Genomic DNA, 22,949 nt, shown 5'->3' on the forward strand with positions numbered 1-22,949 from the left:
TGACTTTGAATTCAGAGGAAGCTTTCTATTTTTTCCTTTGATACAGTCATTTCTTTGAGTTGGCTGTACCATGATAAAAAAAATACAATGGTTTGTATCCTATTCCTTTAAAATATTTGACAATTTAGTAATATAGCAAATGCACTTATCCAGAGTAATTTAGCGTGTATGTACACTACAAAGGATGATGAGACAACAACATAACGCAATCATTGCAAGACAAACTTTAGTCAGTGCTACAATAAAATAAAGTTTGTTATTATCGTTTGAAAACTACGGTTTCTTTCAACTGTATAATATCATGATCATATTCAGTGCTTTCCATGGCCTGGCTAGGTTCTACATGGAGGCTTGATGCAGGATGGTTCTCTACGTGGATTTTCTTGTTGTGGCCACGTTGATCACAGAGGTAATGCTACATTAACGCTGACTATTCGTACCAATCTCCTCCTCATTTTTCTGCACTGAAATTCCTCCCAATCTCTCCAGCACATTTCACTCAATCACCCCTCCTTCATATCCCATTAACAGAGCAGGGGCGTTGTACCCCATTGAACACAACACTCCTGTTCTCTGTGAATATAGATTTCCTAAAGTGTGTATAATGTGTATAATGCAGTAGTTGCATTTTACCTAGAAGTGTTCTTTATGTCGTCAGAGGGGGGTTGGGATTCTCAATGTAGTTTGAGACTTATGTTAGTCCTCCTGAAATCATAACCATTGTAACTGTTTGAGCTATAATAGACCACTATATCATTATAATGGTATGATTATGATTTTACGATGGAAAAATGACCAAGTATTCACTAAGACAGAGGCTACTCATATCGTGTCTGGTCCATGTTTGGTCGAGGCTGGTTTGGTCTGTGTTGTTAGCGTGTAATAGGCATGTTATGCGTGTGGACAGGTGCTGGCCATGCAGGTTACCACGCCCTTCAGACCATGACACACATGTGACAGGAACACGCAAACACATGCAGACGCCATGGCAACAGCGTGTTTGTCTGTCTGTGTGTGTGTGTGTGTGTGTGTGTGTGTGTGTGTGTGTGTGTGTGTGTGTGTGTGTGTGCGTGCGTGCGTGCGTGCGTGCGTGCGTGCGTGCGTGCGTGCATGCGTGCGTGCGTGCGTGCGTGTGTGTGTGTGTGTGTGTGTGTGTGTGTGTGTGTGTGTGTGTGTGTGTGTCTGTGCGTGTGTGCACCAAATCCAGTCTCAGTGTTTTTACGACTTCAGATTCACTCATAGTTTAACAACCAGAGAGTGAGAGTTTACAACAAGTACCTGCTTGTCCCCCTCCAAAAACACACACACACACACACACACACACACACACACACACACACACACACACACACACACACACACACACACACACACACACACACACAAATCAGTGGTATAACCACAGCAGAGCCTGCCTTTCTCTTAACATTCAATTCAATATGAATCCACACATGGCATACAGTAATTTTAAAACCGAGTTTAAACTGTCTAATGTTATGGGTAATCCACTGTTTATTTCTCCATAGAAAGGTGCATGCATTCACCTTGCATCTAATGTATGTGATGTAACGGGAGGATCTCTGAAGAGATTCTGGCATTACAGGTAGATTCAGGAATATGATGTCACAATATGTAGTGAATGCATGCAACACCTTTACCCTCTGAGCACAGACAGGTTAGAATAGCATGTAGCCGTCACATTGTCTCTCGTTTAGTAGTGTGTCCCTCATTGATTTGACCATGTTTTGGCATTATTGGCTTGTAAATAATGTTTCTTCTTGCCTAAGGAGCCAGCTGAGGCCTACCCTCTCTCTTTCTCTCTCTCTCTGCCGTGTGTGTTCCCTCTGTGTGTGTCTGTTTATGGACGTGTACATGTGTATCTTGCGCAGAGTGCTTTGAATCTAGTGTAAAAAAAATACGCTGGACGAAACTGGATGAAATTCAGTTTTGCAAAAATAATGTTTGTTACAATGGAATGTTTCTCATTACAGTCAGTCAGGCAGTAGACAACAAAGAGCCTTTTATTGAAGAATATGAAGTGAAAATATGAAACAGAGTCTCTTTCCCTGGCAACCAACCACTTTTAATATGTCGAATGCGGCCTCTTTAGATTCTGCCTCCCTTGTTTGAAATGGATCAAATGAAGATGTTGAAGCCATTTTATTTTCAGTTTGCAAAAGGTCATAAGTCTAACATAATTATAGTACATTACTCTGGGTAGGGAAACACGTGGTAGGGAGATGATATGAAAATACATGCTGTAAACCTTTTTTCTCTTTGGTAAGCGGAATGTTTTTTACGGCTGAATCAATAGGTTTAACGAACTGACTGACTGACTCACAGGGGAATCACTAGGGAATTAAATGTGGGTGACATTTTGGTTGGAAATTAATATTGTATAAATGTTTACCTTAGAACAATCTACAGATAGACTGTGTTTGAAAATCAGGACTGTTCTTATATTGCAAAAATGCACATTTGAATTGACTTAGTACTTTCAACTGTATATCATGAGAAAGATGCTTGTTTGTCTAGAAAGGAAACGTAGGAACATTTAATCAGTTATCCTGCAAAACATGACAGACAATGGCCATTATTTTTGTGTATGAATGCTTGGTATTTTGACACACCAGTGAGATATTTGGATAATATTTGGATAGTTTTAACAAGCAGGGACATACAGTGTACAGTGTACGCCATCCCTGTCCACAGTGTACTGTAAGTATACCTATTGTATGTTAAGTTCGTTTTTTGTGCATATACCAACAACATCAATTTGAAATGCATGTGAGCCACATGTCTTATAAAAAATATATTAAGACACAAATATGAACAACAACAAATGAGTGGATGCACTTAGTAGCATTTCTACAAACACACAACCAGAGATTCACATTTATCTGTCTCCTGGGCCTTCAGCCTGCCTGTCACAAAAGGTACATTCACCCAGAAAAAGAAGGGGGGTAAGGAAGGAAACCAAGAAAGAGGGAAGGGAGAGGCTGTGCGATGAGGCGTTTGCCAGCCGAATTTAATTATTTTCAAATGCAGCTTATGCATTTTACATGCCCTGAGACTGAACCCTCTATTCCCTTCTCCCTCTCTCCGTCTACCTCTGTCCCTCTCTCACTCTATCCCTCCGTCCCCCTCTACCTGGCCTAAAGTAGCCAGCAGACAGCGACGGAGAGAGAGAGAGAAAGAGGAAAACATTTTAAACGAGAGAACCACAGGTAGCAGAGAGACAAACCTGCATAAAGTTAGTCTGGCCTGCTCCCTATCGCCTCCTTCCCTTGCTCAGTCCCTCCTCCACTTATCTGTCCTTCTCCTGTCTACCTGGAATCTAGTGTCTAGTCCCACAAAGTGCTCCCGTCTCTGCCTAGATGGACAGCCTGACATCTCTGGGTCTACCCTAACATGACGGGATGAAGGGGAGAAGAGAGACTAACCTACCCAAAGACAGGTGTGTGTGCAGGGAGGGAATTGCCTGTTTCAACAAGCTCTTTCAACTCATTTCAACAAGCTCTCATTGTCTCAAACATAACATTTTGTGGCTGTTCCAAACGTGTTCCAAACGTCCAAGTTTAAGTTTAGGCATCAACTCCGAATTCTTAAGGTTAGGTATTAACTCTGAATGGTTAAGGTAAGGGTTAAGATTTGGGATAGACTGAAAACCATTTTTTTTTTATGTCGCTAGATTTCGAACATGCAACCTTTGGAATCAGATGCAGATGCTCATGCCCATCCACCATCCCTGTCCACAACGCCCTGGCAAAACCTAAGTCTATTTCAAGGTAACAGCACTCACTGTTGGCCCTAGTGGCCGGTTGCCTCGTCCTCTTCCGACATCCTCAGACATGGATGGAATACTGACTTGTATCATGGGTGACCTACCTGGTGAACTACAGTATGACATTAAATCCATGGTGGAAAAGGTATCAAATTGTCATACTTGAGTAAAAGTAAAGATATCTTATTAGAAAATTACTCAAGTAAAAGTGAAAGTCACCCAGTAAAATACTACCTGAGTAAAAGTTTTTAAGTATTTGGTTTTAAATATATTAAGTAAGGTATCAAAAGTAATTGTAATTGCTAAAATATACTTAAGTATCAAAAGTAAAAGTATAAATATTTTCAAATTCCTTATATTAAGCAAACCAGATGGATAGCCAGGGACACACTCCAACACTCAGACACAATTTACAAACAAAGCACTTGTGGTGAGTGAGCTCCCATATCAGAGGCAGTAGGGATGACCAGGGATGTTCTCTTCATAAGTGTGTGAATTGAACCATTTTCTCTCCTGCTTAGTATTCAAAATGTAACAACTACTTTTGGGTGTCAGGGAAAATGTACGGAGTAAAAAGTACATTATTTTATTCAGGAATGTAGTGAAGTAAAAGTAAAAGTAGTCAAAAATATTAATAGTAAAGTACAGATACCCAAAAAACTCCTTAAGTAGTACTTTAAAATGCTTTTCACCACTGCATGAAATCCATGGCTGTGAAGTACTATGTTCTCCCAGTGGTTAGAAACTAAACATGCTTCTCATTTAACTTTCAACGTGTCTTTTGCCCGCTAGTGAGTGTGTGTGTGTGTGTGTGTGTGTGTGTGTGTGTGTGTGTGTGTGTGTGTGTGTGTGTGTGTGTGTGTGTGTGTGTGTGTGTGTGTGTGTGTGTGTGTGTGTGGGTAGGTGTGCACGTGCGTGCGTGCGTGCGTGCGTGCGTGCGTGCGTGCGTGCGTGCGTGCGTGCGTGAGTGTTCCATGCCAGTGGGATAAAGAAAGAGTTTTACCTGAGGTTTGATGTGCTGTTTGTCTCGGCGAGCCTTGGAGCGTTTGCGAGTTTTGTCTGTGTGTCTGAATTTGTGTGTGTTTCCCCAGGATTTATCTGTGTCTCCTGTGCCAAAGGGAAGCCATGGGGTGTGTGTGTGTGTGTGTGTGTGTGTGTGTGTGTGTGTGTGTGTGTGTGTGTGTGTGTGTGTGTGTGTGTGTGTGTGTGTGTGTGTGTGTGTGTGTGTGTGTGTGTGTGTGTGTGTGTGTGTGTGTGTGTGTGCGTTGGGAGAATGGAATACTGCTCCCAGGACATTTAATCTACAGGGAATTTCACGCTAGTTACGGCTTGTCATCAACCGACTCAAACCCTTCCTCTGTGTCCCCTCATCCCCTGGCTAGTGTGGGAATATGTGTGGTGTCACAATCTACTAGCTCTCACAATCTCACGTCAGAATTAGACGTTCATCGATGTTTTCCAAACGTCAAATTTTTAAGTTGTTACAAACATCAAATTTAAGGTTAAGTTTAGGCATTAACTCTGAATTTTGAAGGTTAGGCATTAACTCTGAATGGTTAAGGTAAGGGTTAAGGTTTGGGATAGGCTTAAAAGAAAAACATCAAAAACAACTTTCTATCGCTTGATTTAAACTTGCAACCTTCAGAATCAGAGGCAAATGCTTACAACCATCCGCCATCCCTGTCCACAACTCCCTGGCAAAACTCAAATCTACTTGAAAGTAACAGCGCTCACTGTTGCACCTAGTGGCCGGTTTCAACTGCATTTTAAAAATGTTTTTAATTAACCTTTATTTAGCTAGGCAAGTCAGTTTAGAACAAATTCTTATTTACAATGACGGCCTACCCCCCCAGCCAAACCCTTCCCTAACCCGGGCGGACACTGGGCCAATTGTGCGCTGCCCTATGGGACTCCCGATCACGGCTGGTTGTGACACAGCCTGGAAACTAACCAGGGTCTGTAGTGACGCCTCTAGCACTGCAATACAGTGCCTTAGACCGCTGCGAAACTCGGGAGTATCTCCCGATGTCCTCAGACATGGATGGACGTAAAATACTGACTTGTATCACGGGTGACCGGGCTGTTCACAATACAAGCTGCACATACAGAAAATAATAACTTAACACTATGAGACCTCATGTGGGTTTCTGAATCCATTTTGAAGGTAGGCCTATGGCCTTCATCTACTAGTGTGTATAGAGAGGGTTATTGTCAAGGATCTCTAAAGTGTGTTGTGTGTCTGTATACTGTTAATGCACGTGCATTCATTTAGTGTCACTATATTCAAGTGAGGGTGTGTTTACTGTATGTGCATCCATGAGACAATGTGTTGGCCTGAATGTTTTTGTGAGTGAGAGTGTGTGAGGAGTAATTTGAACTTTCTGACAGGGACTTCCTTAAGTCTGTGAGCTCCTTTAAATTTCAGTGAACTAACACACCCACGTCAGATGCTGACGTTTCTCCACGTTTCTCCAAAAGTCAAATTTTGACATGTTTTGGACAGCCTGGGTTGCTCCTCCTGCTGCAGCTGCATCCCCAGGTTGCACCGCTGGTGTCGCCGATGCCTCGTGGCTGGTTACGTTCAGGCATTCATTCTGAATGGTTAAGTGAAGAGTAAGGTTTGGGATCGGGTTAAAACAGAAACATAACAAATATGTGCCCATCACCAGGTTTGAACACGTGCCCCTTGGAACCGGAGCTCGCTGCTAATGCCCATCTGCCACCCCCGTCCATAATGTCTTAATAAAACCCAAGTCTACTTGATAGTAATAGCGCTCCCCATTGCCCCTGGTGGCCGGTTTTCAAGGCATCTCCATACGTCCTGGGTACCTGGACGGACGTTGGATTTCGAAGTGTATCTTGAGCGACCTGGCTGCACACACATACACACACACACACACACACACTAATCCAACCCCTATGGTTAAGAAGGTCTATGGGATCTGACACACAATCATGTGCATTTAGTTATCTGGCCACAGCTGCTGCTACCATTACTACTACTTCCTATACACCCATAGTGTGTATGTGTGTGTGTGTGTGTGTGTGTGTGTGTGTGTGTGTGTGTGTGTGTGTGTGTGTGTGTGTGTGTGTGTGTGTGTGTGTGTGTGTGTGTGTGTGTGTGTGTGTGCGTGTGCGTGTGCGTGTGCGTGTGTGTCTGTGCCTATCCGCTTGTGCATCTAAGTCACTGTCTCTACAGCGAGATATATATTTTACACTGGCCCCTTTCCTCAGAAGTCAGACCTTTATGGATCCAATGTGACCCAGGTTGTGTTCATGCTTGATTGTGTGTGTGTGTGTGTGTGTGTGTGTGTGTGTGTGTGTGTGTGTGTGTGTGTGTGTGTGTGTGTGTGTGTGTGTGTGTGTGTGTGTGTGTGTGTGTGTGTGTGTGTGTGTGTGTGTGTGTGTGTGTGTGTGTGTGTGTGACCCAGGTTGTCTTCTAATGGAAATCACAGGACTATAAACCGATGACGTAGTTACACCCCAAAAAACTCTACAACTTTAAACACTGAACAAAGGAGGACAAAAGAGAGAAATATTATTTTATGTCAGCCATCAAAGCAACCAGTATTTAAGCAGAAAGCCCACAAAACAAAGAAACCATTTGTTCAAATAGAATACTATGGCCTCTAAGATGACTATGAAGGTTTCAAATGTGAGTCTTAATATTTCGACAAGCTGTTCAATCAGTTGTTTTTTGAGGACATTGCAAATGGCAGGCTGTCTCCCAAACACACGATTGCTTGTTTTACGTGACCCACTTTTACTCTGTGTGTGTGTGTGTGTGCGCGCGTGCGTGCTTGCATGTGTGTTTGCACGTGTGTCCACTTTTACTCTGTGTGTGTGTTTGCACGTGTGTCCATGTGTGTATGTGTGTGCGTGTTTGTGCACGTTGGTGTGTGTGTGTGTGTGTGTGTGTGTGTGTGTGTGTGTGTGTGTGTGTGTGTGTGTGTGTGTGTGTGTGTGTGTGTGTGTGTGTGTGTGTGTGTGTGTGTGTGTGCTCAGATGGTTGTAAATGTAATCTTAGACACATGTTACCTCTGCTGATGTTCCTCAGGTTGATGTCAGTTAGCATTAGCATATCTCTGGCTCTGTGGAGGCACAGGGGTGTTCTTTAGAGAGACACACACATACTAACACACACAGAAGGGTAAACCGTGCTGGGCTACCCTTCAGACGAGACAAGAGGCTTCAGAATGTGATGGGCAGGATTACCACACGATCTCTCTATACATGGAACCTGCTGCTTCTTCTTGTATAACGTCTTTGGCCAAAGTGATCGGATTATTCAGGACTAATAGACAAGACTACCTGAAAGGTTTAATTTGATTATATTCTAGAATGAGAGGTGTTATCTACTGCTAATAGGAGACAGCCTTCACAGTGTAGCTATCTATGGAATGTATCACTCTTAGAACAAAGGGTTCCAAAAGGGTTCTTCAGCTGTCCCTATGGGAGCACCTTTTTTGGTTCAGGGTAGAACACTTTTTGGTTCCAGGAAGAACCCTTTAGGGTTCCATGTAGAACCCTCTGCAGAAATAGTTTGACATGGAAATTAAAAAGGTTCTACCTGGAACCAAAAAGGTTCTACCTGGACCCAAAAAGGGTTCTTCAAAGAGTACTTCTATGGATATAATCTTTTTTTCCAAGAGTGTAGGTAATTAACCTATGTGATTATCTAATTACCTGTAGTTAAGCAGTACTTACAACTTCAGATTTGATTTAGCTTTAATCTTGATGTATTTTCTTGGTAAGCAGAACTAACAACCGTTCTCCTTATACGACATAGCTACCATACCAAATAAGCTATATTATGCTATTTACTTGTGCAAAATGTATAGTTATAGTTGTACATGTACTTAAGCCATTACTGTAAATACACCATAACCAGAGTATCCTGCTGAAATAGATAATTTTACATTAATTCTCTACCTGAGAACACATGCACTGAATTCACGCAGTGTAAGACAGCAGAAGTAATACTTTCTCCCTATCTCTGGAAAAATGCATAGGGATGCAGAACACTTCACTCAAACAATAGGGAGATTATTTTCTCTCTCTCTCTCGCCTTCTCTCTCTCTCCTTCTCCACACCTCCTTGCTGCTGCATCCCTTCATCTTGCCCAGTGAAGTGAGAGAATGAGTGAAATAGAGAGAGTAAGAGGGGGGGGGGGGGGGGGGTGGAGCGGGAGAGAAGGAGAGAAGGAGAGAGAGAGAGAGAGAGAGAGAGGGATGGATAGAGGGAGAGAGAAGGAGAGAAGGATAGAGAGAGAGATGGATAGAGGGAGAGAGAAGGAAAGAAGGATAGAGGGAGAGGGATGGATAGAGGGAGAGAGAAGGAGAGAAGGAGAATATATATGCTGTGGCCAATGTTGTGAGACTGAGCAGGTTGCTGTCAGTCTAAAGATGACTGTAATAAAAGTGACCAAGAAGATGGATCAGGTGATTTTGGCTTTCTAATCAGTCATCTGTGAAGAACACACACACACACACTCACACTCACACACTCACACTCACACACACACTCACACACACACTCACACACACACGCCGCTGTAGCCGAGATTCAGCAGTGCGCTGACACCTTCTGATTGATGGCAGAGTGGGATAAAAAAGGGCTATTAACTGTCCTCCTATTAAACTGGGGGGAATGGTGAAATGGTCCCTCTCTTCCCCTCTCTATCTTTCTTTCCCTCCTTCTTGGTCCTGATGTAGGTATAGCCAGTGTTCAGGTGAGCTGCTGTAGCTACAGTACTGTGTGTTATGTTGAGAATACAAGATGGAGTCTGAATCAATCTGAAATTCTAATCAGGGAGGCCAGAGGCCTAATCAAACACCATCATATTAGCAATATGTATAATATGTTCACTATTTACAATGAACATGTGTCTTATTAATGAGCTGTAAACTAAGCTATAGATATGACACAAGCCAAAATGAGTTATCACTGCAGCAGACAATAGAACACATCACATCTTGTCTAATTTGGTCTTTGACATACCTAAAAAATAGTGCCCCCCCTCCCTCTCTCTTAAACTCACACACAACACACACACAACACACACACTACACACACACACATGCTTGCCTTGAATAATAACCCCACCAACAACTGTCAGCCCACCCCTCTGCCCCCGTCCCCCCAAAACCCCAGCATATTCAAGCAAAGCGCGTCCCTTACCTTGTGCATGGCCAACCCTCCATACTCTCCACGATTCTGCCCAGGGGTGTGTATCAGCGCCTCAGAGAGGGAACGAGGGAGTGAGGGAAAGCAGAGAGAGAAAAGAGAGAGGGATAGTGGAGAGGTTGAGAGCGGGAGAGAGGGAGGGAGGGAGAGGGAAAGAAGAGGCCATGGTTTACTCTTCTATTCAAGGAAACCGTCATTGGTTCAGGGCCACAGTGTGCTGTTTGTTGACGAGTTGAACCATAAACTGTGGTGTTGGGGCTTTCCCTCCGCCTCTGCATGAGACCTCATCGTAGCTCTTGTATATACCATACCTTTTATAAGCATTGGACAGGTTTAAGCCTCCATAGTATTAATTGTTTCTGGTGAAATATACATTTTAGTTTGGCTCTCTATAAAACCTTTTACTTTCTATGCTACCTTTCCCTGTGATCATGTGATTATGTGACGTTGTGTATTTTTGTGAATTTTTCGTAAATTCCTAACATAGAACTAAATTCAACTGAATTTGAATATAATAATAAGCATAATCATAATAATAATCATCATAATAATAATAATAATAGAACATATTTCATAGGTGCAGGCACATGCAGAGGCATATAGACCCATCCGTGTTGTCTGTGTGCCATGTGTCATAATCCTGCCCCTCAGTAGGATGTTCTGAAAGGATTTATCAATCTCGTCTCAGATGACTGATTGTGAAAATACATGTATTTTTAGGCACCTTTTTCTCTGTGAGTACATGTAGAATTGAGGTCAGAACACAAACACATACACCCAGAGTACGACACATAGCCTTCATAACAGATCAGCCAGTAAATTCCCCAGGCCAAATGATTGTGACATGTTGTTTGGAGGAAGTGCATTTAATTGAAGGGAGGGGTGCTGTTGGATGGTTCTTATGAAACTGGCCAAAATGTCACCTTTTCACAATTTCAACGCAAAAAACATACCAGCATAAACTCCTGAGAAGTTCCTCAATGGTGTATTCAACATGTCAAGTATTGCATCTGAATAAGAATTTATTCAAGAAGACAAATGTTGAAAATACATGACAATACAATAATAGCGTATCTATTTAGCTCTCTCTCTCTCTCTTTCTCATCCTCTCTGTATTATAATGATAAAGAACTTACATTGACATTCCTTCTCGACTTCTCTCTATCCTGTAGCAGGACATAGATAATCAGTTAATAGACAGACTCAGCTTTACAACACTCATAGGGCCCCATGCGATGTATCCTGTCTAATATGGAGAGTCCTTCCGTGCTGTCAGTCAGGCCTGAGTCTATAGCTAGCATATGTGTATTAGTCCATATGGACTCGGGTATACGATATCCTCTCACAGCATTGACTATCAGTTATCATTATCTGGTAGACCTCAGCTCTAGATTTATCCTCGCTCAAAATGATTCACTCAGTAGTCTTATGTGATTATTATTATGTGATTATTTTTTGATGATGGCCCTATTATTACCGTAGGCTCATAGTCTCAGTGTAATTATGGAAAACTATTATTACTGTAGGCTCATAGTCTCAGAGTAATTATGGAAAACTGGAATAAGGGGATTTTTCTTATTCATAGCATCAACTGTTGGTCACTGGCTAGAGAACAATCATATTGCTGGTATTAAAATAAATAGTATAGCTAATTGCAAATTGATCACGCTGCATAGAACTTTGATTATTGGTAGTTGACTGTCATGCTAATCAAAATAATTGTTGGTAATTTTTTGTTGACCATTAGGCTGTCATGTATGAATATAGTTTGATGATATGTGGCTTATAAACCTAACCTACGAGGTCACTGAATTGCTTCTAATTTGACGCCTTACTTCAAGAATGTCCAATTGTCTAATAGGCATCAACTGAGTCTGTGCATTTGCGTTGGTCGCTTGGTTTGGTTGACTTGACTGTGATTTGGTCCGTTTCTAGCTTTGATGGCTCGAGTTTCCTAGCTGTCAAACTGTTGCCATGGAATTGACTTCTCGCCTTTGCGGTGCTGACCAATAGTAACCGGGTTATTTATCGCGCGAGGACGGCCCATTGAGCACCAGAAGAGGGGTACAGGCTAACCTCAAGAGAGGGGAAGGGGAGATCTGAGGGCCATCTTTAGAGTGGACAGCGGCAGTCCAGCAAATTGACATGTTCTGGCTCGTGTTGTCATGGAGTTTTAGAATAAGATTTTTAAGAGAAAACCCATGCCTGGCTTTTTTAATTCATAAAAGCATTTGCAGAATTGAATCAGTTTTTTTTTAAATTATTTAATGAATAGTCTGAATCTCAGGTGTTGTTGTTTGTGTGATTTAAGTGAATACATTAATGATTTGCTTAATTAATTATTATTATTACGATATTATCATAATCATTATTTAGTTTTATTTGTATTTCTTATTTTATTGTTAATATTAATTATTTACATAATGAATTCGTTAAATATTCAAGTTCATTTCCAAAATGCAGATATAATTATTCTAATTTGATTCACTCTGGACGAGTGATCACATTTCAGAGACAGCATGTCACTTCTAAATAATCCTAGTGAATTCCGTATCAGATGTGTATCGGTGGAGAAGATACAACCTCTATTGTTCTCCTTCACAATAGCCAGTAGCCTCTCTCTTTCTCTCTCTCTCTCTCTCTCTCTCTCTGTCTCTCTCGCGCGCGCGCTTTCTCTCTCTCTGTGGGTGTGTGTATGTCAGAAGACAGGGACAAAGAGTGCAGGTGCGTCTACCAGATGAATTTTTTTTCTTATTATCACCTTCATATTTCTGTAAAATACACGGGACTTGTGAATTATTGTGCTATAGGTTATAAGTGGTTTTGATAAGGTTTGTGTCTGGTATGTGGAGGTATATGGGAGAGGCCCTTTTTGAGTCCATAGATAGATTTATAGGAGAAGGACACTCCTGCGCGCGTGTCTATTAAACAACAATGAATAGCTCGCGCATGGCGAGAACCACGGGCCAAGTGGGAGGGGGCACAAGGGCGAGGGAGATTGAATGGAAGTAGAGATGGAGGGGGAGACAGAAGTGTGTGTGTGTGTGTGTGTGTGTGTGTGTGTGTGTGTGTGTGTGTGTGTGTGTGTGTGTGTGTGTGTGTGTGTGTGTGTGTGTGTGTGTGTGTGTGTGTGTGTGTGTGTGTGGTGGAGGCGAGGTGACCGGGTGTATGAGTGTACAGTTTAGTGTAGATTTCCTCACCAGATCGACCCGTTCGCGCGTCGCTGTTCTGCAAGTCACTTTTCACCAAGCACCCCTTTTAAACCCGGGAACACCGTGCACGTTGCTCGCGCGTCTGGCCCCATTAAAGACTTTACAATCTCTTCCATTGATTTCCTCTTATCAAATAAAGAGAATGGCACCGCGTGCGTGGCCACCCCCTCCATACACCTCCTTAACCCCTCTCGCGCACCCCTCCCCAAGTCCGGAGAAGCAAGCAGCTGTGATTCCATGTAAATTTAACATGATTGACATCTCGTGATTCTAACTCCCCTCTCTTCTCTCCCTAAAATCATATCGCATATTATTAATCGACAGTTTATGCAATAAACGAGCGTGTTGGGTTGTTTTCGTCTCAGCTGGTAACGATGCCACCCAGCTATGCAGTGTATACATAGCCCCTAATTTGATTTAGCATTTTTGATTAATGCCTGATGAAAGGCCGTCTAGAACCGGCTGATTCTTGTGATGTGACGCTGAAATGTGATATTGGCTGGAATTGCTAGTTGACCCTTTAAATGTATCCGTAATACGTGTTGTCGCTTTGATTGCGCACTAGTCTAATTGTTGTCATCAGGGTTTGTACTATAATTTCCCATCTTGAATTAGGCTACTCTGAGTAGCCACAACATTGATATAAACTTTGTTTTTAATCCCTATAGCTCTCTTTTTGTCTTTTCTCTTTCCCATCTATTTTTTCCTCTACTTTAAAGAGAGCGGAAGAGTGGGCTGATATCGGCCTCATGTTGCGTATGGATTTTCGTTTATATAATCGATCGAAATGTCCCAATACATTGATTCTGGGCTCAGTGTTTTACAAACAAGCGTTTATGGGTCTCGATTTTATGTTGGGAATGATTCCAGCGTGACACGAGCCATAGATAAGCCGGAAGTTCTTCACAGGTGATCTAAATACAAACAAATAAACATATGTTGTTTTGCTGTGAAATATCAAAACAGAAGGGGACAAATAAAATAAGAGAAATAGGACAGATAATAGGTACAAAAGCATTGTCCACCTCTCCTGCAGATGAAATACTAGTGGAAAAACACAAAGCAGTTCCTTCCTCTGAAATTCTCCTTGAATGATATGCCATCACTGTGTGATTGCGGAATATTAAATTAAAGTTGGATAAATCCGCGTGGAGGGGAGGCTGCGTCCAATGCGCAACTCATTTCCTCTATTCTGTAGTGGCATCACTTCGCTCCCCTCTTTTCAATGACAATGTGCCAAATCTAGGCATTTTCGAAACAGAATCCATATGCTATAAGCGGATCGCTACTGAGCGTAAGAGAGTAAGAGAAAGAAGAAAAGCGGAATGCTATTTTACCAAAGGTACATGTACTTTTTATTTATCTTCTGCTGCTGTGTGAGTTTGTGCTTTTGGGAATTTAAAGGAAGTTTGAAACAGATTGTGTTTTTATGGATGCGAGTTGTCTGGTTTAGGGTCTACGCCATTAAAACGTCGAGAAGGTTTAGGTTGGGTTTCTGTGGGGAAAAAGTTCATTTGTAGCGGATTTTCTACATTTTTCTGTGTTTGAATGGAAGGAGACAACATTTGAGATTTCTCTGTGGAGTTATGTATGTGCATAATGTGTATTGTAAATTATGGGAATATTATTTGTTTCTCTCGGCAAACGTGTTTTGCAAGTGAAACCATATGAAAGAAGTTGCATATTATTTCCATTTTGAATTAATTAATTTGCATCGTAAGCCTTTGTTTTATTCAAATTCACTGTGCCACGCAATATTCAAATATGAAATTTACTACGTGATTTCTGATAGGCCTGTGTAATTAATTTCTGACAATTTTGATGCACATGATTTTACCATAAATGCCATTATTTTTTGGCGATATTTTTCCATTGATAGTTATGGATTTTGATAAAATAAAACTTTATTTGTAATAAATATCACCCTCTTGTTTCCGTTGCTTACAGAAGATGCATGTGTACTGTTGCGACTCTGACTGTTGTGAGATGTGTTTGGCAATTTGCTGTGAATGTAGACTGTTCTGGGTCTGTGTGTAGGGAGATGAGCCATTGTGTTGGGTAGAGGGTTTTCCAGTGGGTCTGTGTGTTTTGAGGAGAGGGTCAAACGGACCCCAGAGGGCGCCGGCGCTTTGGACTGAAACCATCTGATTTGAGACCAGGGAGAACCCCCAACCAACCTGCCTCCTAGTCCCTTATGGCAGGACAGTCCCAGTACCGCTACCGGGGAATAAACATGTCTCAAAGCAGTGGAACACAACGACCCAGAGAGAAAGATTCAGGAATTTGATCATATAAAACTTAGTTTGCAAAATAATTGTTATATTGTTGTAATAACCACTCACAAAAAGCAATGCAGAAGTAGTTATATTTTTCTTCTTCTTCGTTTGAAAATTAAACACATGCAAATGGTCATTCTGATAAAAGTTCAATTGGTATAAGGTCCTTTTATCATTTAACCTGAGGACACACACACATACACACTGACTTTACAGATAACTAGCTATTATTCATTGGGGATGCAGCGATATGGCAATGGGGCGAAATATTAGTTAAGGCAGTCTTTTGTCAAGCAGCCCCCGGAGAAAGAGCATCGTATGCGGGGAGAGTGGGAGGGAGGCGACCCGGGATTTAAAAATGCATGAGGCTAAGATAAGCAGTATCAGTCCCTTAAATCCGTCTTACTTTCTCATTTCCCCCGTGAAAATAAATGAAAAGACAAGCGAAAGTATGCAATATGGACAAGTCCCTCGCAGTCGCCTAAGAGCTATGGCTGCTAAAAGTGTAATAGTCCAGTCTGGCCTCCAGCCAGCGTCTACTCTATATCCCCCCAAAAAAGCGACCACTTGAAAAACAAAATCAATCAATAGTTACAAAGTCCTCCATCCATGCGAAATAAAACCGTCAACGGTAAAGATTCAAAACAACCTTTAGTCCATTGCACCAGGTTTTGCAATTTAGGCTACTATAGCCTAAAGATTCTCTGAGAACAGAAATGCTCCGTCCGCTGCTTCTTGCTCCATGCTGTTTGTCCAACCAGGCAGCGGCTTGTCTGGCTTCTCCTACCGCTGAGTGAGTCGCCTCTCAAGGGAGAAGAGCTTGGAATCCCTGGAGGACGCCAGAGCCACAGCCTCGGATCAGCGTAAAAAAGCGACGCCTCGGTTGAACACCTTTAACCCGGGTCACAGCCCCCAGTAGTCCGGGTTCCAACAGCCCTGGGTCGGGCTTGGTTCGGGCTGGGTCCGGGTGGGTCCTATTCAGTTGTAGGCTACTACAGTAGGAAGTAGCTGACTGCCAACAGCCTTATCGTACGATCCCAAGCCCCGGCTCAGTCAATTCACCCCCTTCGATTTTTTTCATGAAGGAGAACCGATCTCCTGATTCCTTTCACGATTAACACCGTGTAAGGTCTCTCTCGACAGCGACTATTAAGAGACAGAAAAGGTTAAATAAAAAGAGTTAGGGTGGAATGGGAATAGAGCAATGGGCCTACTACGGGCGTACGCAACTTATGAATACATACATGTATTTATTTGAATGGTTTGTTTGATTTAATGGTTCTAACATTATCTGAAGAGCTCCGCTTGGTTCTGCTAGGCCCATTGTCATCTTATGTGGACTTGGAGTTTGTAAGATGTTGATGACTTTGATGCACATGTAGGCTATTTGCAGTTTTTATTTTCTATAGGTGATGCATGTATAGGCTATGCTCTCCACTCATCACGAGAGATATGTTTTACCATCATCACAAACACATTATACACATTTTCAACCCATATCTTCTGAAGGCTGGTTCTTTGTTTGTAATGTAGGCGCATGCATTAGTCTACTATTTAACATAAATACTGATATATATATATGTTCGTGACATCCATTGACGCGTATCTGTGTTCTTCTTCGGCCTCTATAATAAGTCAAATACATGCTACAGTATTCAACCTTTTACATCATCTTTAGAAACACTGATGGAATAACGTCATTTAGTTTTACGTATAATCTTAATTCATTGATTTTGCATCAAATTATGAGGTTGGGATCTAATTGATATTAAAATAAATATCACACTTTCGGTTAAGGCCGGTGTGTTCCTCCTCTGTATATTGTATATAGGCCTAAAGCATGCTGTCTTTTGCTTTTCATAGCCAGACGTATCCTTTATTGTTTTGTCATAGTTTTACATCTATGTAATAAACATGTCGATGTTGTTTTCAATATATTGACAACATACCCTTGTTTACATATGGTGCTCCATCAGTTGAAACATGTACAACACAGTTAAACACACTAAATGATTATCTATCTGTAACTTTAGCCTGAAAACATGTCAGAACTTCTGATGAAAACCACATCAGCCTTTAGCCTGAAAACATGTCAGAACTTCTGATGAAAACAACATCAGCCTTTAGCCTGAAAACATGTCAGAACTTCTGATGAAAAACAACATCAGCTTTAGCCTGAAAACATGTCAGAACTTCTGATGAAAACAACATCAGCCTTTAGCCTGAAAACATGTCAGAACTTCTGATGAAAACAACATCAGCCTTCAGCCTGAAAACATGTCAAACTTCTGATGAAAACAACATCAGCCTTCAGCCTGAAAACATGTCAGAACTTCTGATGAAAACAACATCAGCCTTAGCCTGAAAACATGTCAGAACTTCTGATGAAACCAACATCAGCCTTTAGCCTGAAAACATGTCAGAACTTCTGATGAAAACAACATCAGCTTTAGCCTGAAAACATGTCAGAACTTCTGATGAAAACAACATCAGCCTTCTAGCCTGAAAACATGTCAGAACTTCTGATGAAAACAACATCAGCCTTCATCCTGAAAACATGTCAGAACTTCTGATGAAACAACATCAGCCTTTAGCCTGAAAACATGTCAGAACTTCTGATGAAAACAACATCAGCCTTTAGCCTGAAAACATGTCAGAACTTCTGATGAAAACAACATCAGCCTTTAGCCTGAAAACATGTCAGAACTTCTGATGAAAACAACATCAGCCTTTAGCCTGAAAACATGTCAGAACTTCTGATGAAAACATCAGCCTGAGAACATGTCAGAGAATCTGGTGAAAATAACATCAGCCTGAGAACATGTCAGAGAATCTGGTGAAAATAACATCAGCCTTTAGCCTGAGAACATGTCAGAGAATCTGGTGAAAATAACATCAGCCTTTAAGTCGCACAATTAATTAGTGAGAAAATGTCTATACAGAATGTAAGTCTAAAATAGTAATTAGTGAATGCCTCTTAATGAGTTAAGAGAGCTACAGGAAACTGCCAAAATAAAGGGGTGTTGGGCCACCACGGGCCTCCACGAGCCTCCACGAGCCTCCACGGGCCTCCACGAGCCAGAACAGCATCAATGCACCTTGGCATCAATTCTACAAGTGTCTGGAACTCTATTGGAGGGATGCAACACCATTCTTCCACGAGAAATACCATCATTTGGTGTTTTGTTGATGGTGGTGGAAAACGCTGTTTCAAGCACCGCTCCAGAATCTCTCATAAGTGTTCAGTTGGGTTGAAATCTATCCACCATGGCATATGGTTTACATATTTTTCATGCTCATCAAACCATTCAGTGACCACTTGTGCCCTGTGGATGAAGGCACTGTCATCCTGGAAGAGACCACTCCCATCAGGATAAAAATGATCAGTCAGAATGGCTGTATTGGCGTTTACCTTGTCCTCTAAGGGGTAGACCACAACAGAGCCACCAGAACCATAATTTACTGCAGTTACCTGTATATTACAATAATAATAATAATAATAGATGTATTTTATATAGCACTCTCATTACAAAGACAATATCAAAGATGCTTTGAAAACAAAACTAAAACAAATGTAGGATTCTGGAAGTGGCAGGTCTTGACTGAGGCGATGGACAAGTGAGATAGCGAATTGTTGATGATTGATGTATTATACAGATGTACCTGGCGTAGGCTACAGCCATACAGTAGCCTGTTGAGTTTCAGAATAAACCCTTTGATTCGAGAACTCAAACCTTTGTCCTGGACATTCTTTTATTCGTGATCTATTGAGGTTATTATATGAGAAAAACTCAGCAATGGATATAGAGAGGGAGGAGGGAGAGAGAGGGGAGGGGGGGAGAGAGAGAGAGGAGGAGAGAGAGAGGAGGGGGGAGAGAGAGAGAGGGGGGAGAGAAAGAGGGAGGGGGAGAGAGAGAGGGGGGGGGAGAGAGGAGGGAGGGGGGAGAGAGAGGGGGGGAAAGAGAGAGGGGGGGGAGGGAGGAGGAGAGAGAGAGGGAGGGGGGAGAGGGAGGGAGGGAAGGGAGAAGAGAGAGAGAGGGATGGGGGAAGAGAGAGAAGGGGAGAGAGGGGAGGAGAGAGAGGGGAGAGGGAAGGGAGGGGGGAAAGGGGAAGGAGGGGAAGGGGAGAGAGGGGAGGGAGAAGGGAGAGGAGGGAAGAGAAGGAGGGGGGAAGGGGGAGAGAGAGTGAGGGGGAGAGAGAGGGGGGAGAATGGCGGAAAGAGATGCGTAGATAGAAAGTAATAATCTATTCTTTATATTTCCTCTCACACACCTGCCATGGCGTCTTTCCGGGATGTGTGCTCTCCTTTGTTGCTGTGGAAACCTGCGTTGGTTGCCGTGGAGTCGTTTTCGGGCTTGCGATCCTTCATACTCATCATCTCTCTGGGAGAGGCCGGGGCGCTTACTGTATTACACACACACCGGTCAGACACACACAATCACACACACACACATTATTCATCATTAGGTATGTTTAGTGTGACAGCATGAAGGTCGTCTCCTGCAGGTCAGAGTAGCACACAGTAATTCCCTTGAAAACCCTTACTCACACACGAACATACAGACACTCACTCACAGGGGGCATGTGATCTCCTCTTACAGTCCCTTGAAAATGCTTACTCACACACTACAGTCTATGATACTGCTTACCTAAACACTCTTATCAAGTGTATACTTCATACATAATATAAACTGCTCACCTACACTGTATTAAACCATCCAGTTCAGAGAAGGCTTTAAGTAGCATGTTCATCCCTAAAAGACTACAGCATTCTATAAATATAAATAACCTAATAGAAACATACACAACGTACTGTTCCTTACTAGAACAATAGAGAGATGAGGAGAGGAGGGGAGGGAAGAGGAGAGGTGGGGAGAGGAGGGGAGGGAAGAGGAGAGGAGGGGAGGGAAGAGGAGGTGGGGAGGAGGGGTGTGGAAGGAGGAGAGGGAGAGGAGAGAGGGGAGAGGTGGGAGGAGGAGAGGAGGGGAGGGAAGAGGAGAGGTGGGGAGAGGAGGGTGGGGAGAGAGAGGTGGGGAGAGGAGGGAGAGAGGAGGGAGAGGAGGGGTGGGGAGAGGAGGGGAGGGGAGAGGTGGAGAGGAGAGGAGGGGAGGGAAGAGGAGGGGAGAGGAGGGTGGGGAGAGGAGGGGAGAGGTGAGGTGGGGATGGGTGGGAGAGGAGAGGAAGGGAGGGGAGAGGAGGGAGAGGGAGGGGTGGGGAGAGGAGAGGAGGGGAGAGGTGGGGATGGGTGAGAGAGGAGAGGAGGGGATGGTGGGGAGAGGAGAGGTGGGGATGGGTGGAGAGGAGAGGAAAGGAGGGATGGGTGGGGAGAGGAGAGGAGGGTGGGGATGGGTGGGGAGAGGAGAGGAGAGGTGGGGATGGGTGGGAGAGGGAGAGGAGGGGAGAGGAGAGGAGGGGAGAGGTGGGATGGGTGGGAGAGGAGAGAGGGGAGGGGAGGGGAGAGGAGGGGAGAGGAAGGAGAGGAGGGGAGAGGTGGGGAGAGGAAGAGGTGGGATGGGTGGGTGAGGAGAGGAGGGGAATGGGTGGGAGGAGGGAGGGTGGAGATGGGAAGGGAGAGTAGGGTTGGTGAGGGGAGGGGAGGGGGAGAGGAAGGGGGGTGGGAGAGGAAGGTTGAGGAGGGGAGAAGAGGAGGGTGGAGGAGAGGAGTGGAGAGGATGGAGAGGAGGTGAGGAAGGGGAGATATGGAGGGTGAGGGGAAAGGAGGAGAGAGGTGGTGAGAGGAGAGGGGAGAGGAGGGGTGGGGTAAGGAGGGCAGGGGAGGGGAGAAGAGGGGAGGGGAGTGTGACAACCCTGTGACAGCAACTATGTTAAACGGATAATCACTACCGTAACACAACACCGTTAGATCCTGTAACCCCGGAGACCAGGCTCTTCACTGTTAGATACGGTTACCCATGGAGATCAGGTCTGAGAGCTATCAGCATGGTACAGTGAGCGCCTAGGGGCTTTGAAAGGTCACATACGCTTGCAGAGACACATGCACGCACATGCACACACACAAACATACACACACACTCACAGTTAGAACAGTCATGTGAGCAGGATCAGTCAGTTACTCTGAGATTGTCTGAGGAGAGAAACAGTTCAGCCATGAAACCCTTATCATTTACTACAGTTCCACAGAGACAGTGTGTGTGCATGGGCCCCTAGGTCAGGGTCTCTCTTGGCTGGTGTTAATCACAGAGAACAGACAAGGTCCTACGTTTGAATGATGATGACGCACACACATCTCTCTCGCTCTATCTCTCTCTCCCCCTCTTCCCTCCCTCCCTCCCTCCCTCTCTCAATCTGCTTTGATCGGTCTCAGAGGCTAGAAAACATGGTTGTAGCAGATCCAGAACAGCATGTACTGGAGAGCAGGGGAACAGAAGAACGAGAGAACCATGCAACGCAGGAATAGAGAGTGATAAAGGAGAGGGAGAATGAGGAGAGGAACGTCGGAGGAGAAGATGTGTGGAAAGGAGGGAGGTGAGGGATGGAGGAAAGGAGGGAGGTGAGGGATGGAGGAAAGGAGGGAGGTGAGGGATGGAGGAAAGGAGGGAGGTGAGGGATGGAGGAAAGGAGAGAGGTTGAGGGATGGAGGAACAGAGAGGGTGAGGGATGGAGGAAGGAGGAGGTGAGGGATGGAGGAAAGGAGGGATGTGAGAGGATGGAGGAAAGGAGGGAGGTGAGGAGGAGGAAAGGAGGAGAGGTGAAGGATGGAGGAAAGGAGGGAGGTGAGGATGGAAAGGAGAGAGGTGAGGGATGGAGGAAAGGAGAGAGGTGAGGGATGGAGGAAAGGAGGGAGGTGAGGGATGGAGGAAAGGAGGGAGGTGAGGGATGGAGGAAAGGAGGGAGGTGAGGGATGGAGGAAAGGAGGGAGCAGGGTTTCTATATCCCTCTAAGCTCCTGATTCTCAATGTCAATATTCAAAGTGGGACTCATCTTCCCCTCCTCTTACAACTTACGTCATCATGTCTGACTTCACTCCTCAGGGAACTGTTATCACTACTATACCACACTCTCACTTGCAGTATGCCATTATAATACTGTTCTTAGTAGGTGCAGAGAAATGAAGTGGCAAGACATAGTGATGTTTTTTTCATTGACCTTGAGATGGAACAGCTATTGAACACACAGGCACATACGCACATGCACAAGCGCGCGGCACTACCCGTATATGGTGGGGACGAGGGGGGGGGGGGGGGGAGGGGGGGGGGGGCGCACACACAAACAGATACACCATCTACAAGTGAAACAACACCCACAAGACACTAGGAAAAGAATTACATCACACGGAACCGTTTAAGCAAGGGAAGCTTAGGAGTTGCTACTGATAAGAGGGAGCGGGGGAGTGGGGGCCAGGGCCAGTTTTTAAAGAAGTCCAACTAAGTGCCAGAGGAGGAAAAGCACGTTTTCTGGAGGTTCTGGCTCTGTGTCATCCAGGGGAGGAGGAGGAGGCGCAGGCTAAAGGGGGGGTGGCCACTGTGGAGG

General features: G+C 43.9%; 1 protein-coding gene across 1 annotated transcript in view; it reads left to right on the top strand.

Annotated features, from left to right (window-relative positions):
• Positions 1-21,898: 21,898 nt before the first annotated feature.
• LOC120027896 (catenin delta-2-like) overlaps positions 21,899-22,949 on the top strand; it is a 16,702-nt gene continuing 15,651 nt past the window's right edge. The window contains exon 1 of the mRNA XM_038972992.1: positions 21,899-21,944. Within this exon, the coding sequence (XP_038828920.1) occupies positions 21,899-21,944 (46 nt within the window). The remainder of the gene's footprint in view (positions 21,945-22,949) is intronic.

The sequence above is a fragment of the Salvelinus namaycush genome, chromosome 33 (assembly GCF_016432855.1).
Source record: "Salvelinus namaycush isolate Seneca chromosome 33, SaNama_1.0, whole genome shotgun sequence".
In the NCBI taxonomy this organism is placed as follows: Eukaryota; Metazoa; Chordata; class Actinopteri; order Salmoniformes; family Salmonidae; genus Salvelinus; species Salvelinus namaycush.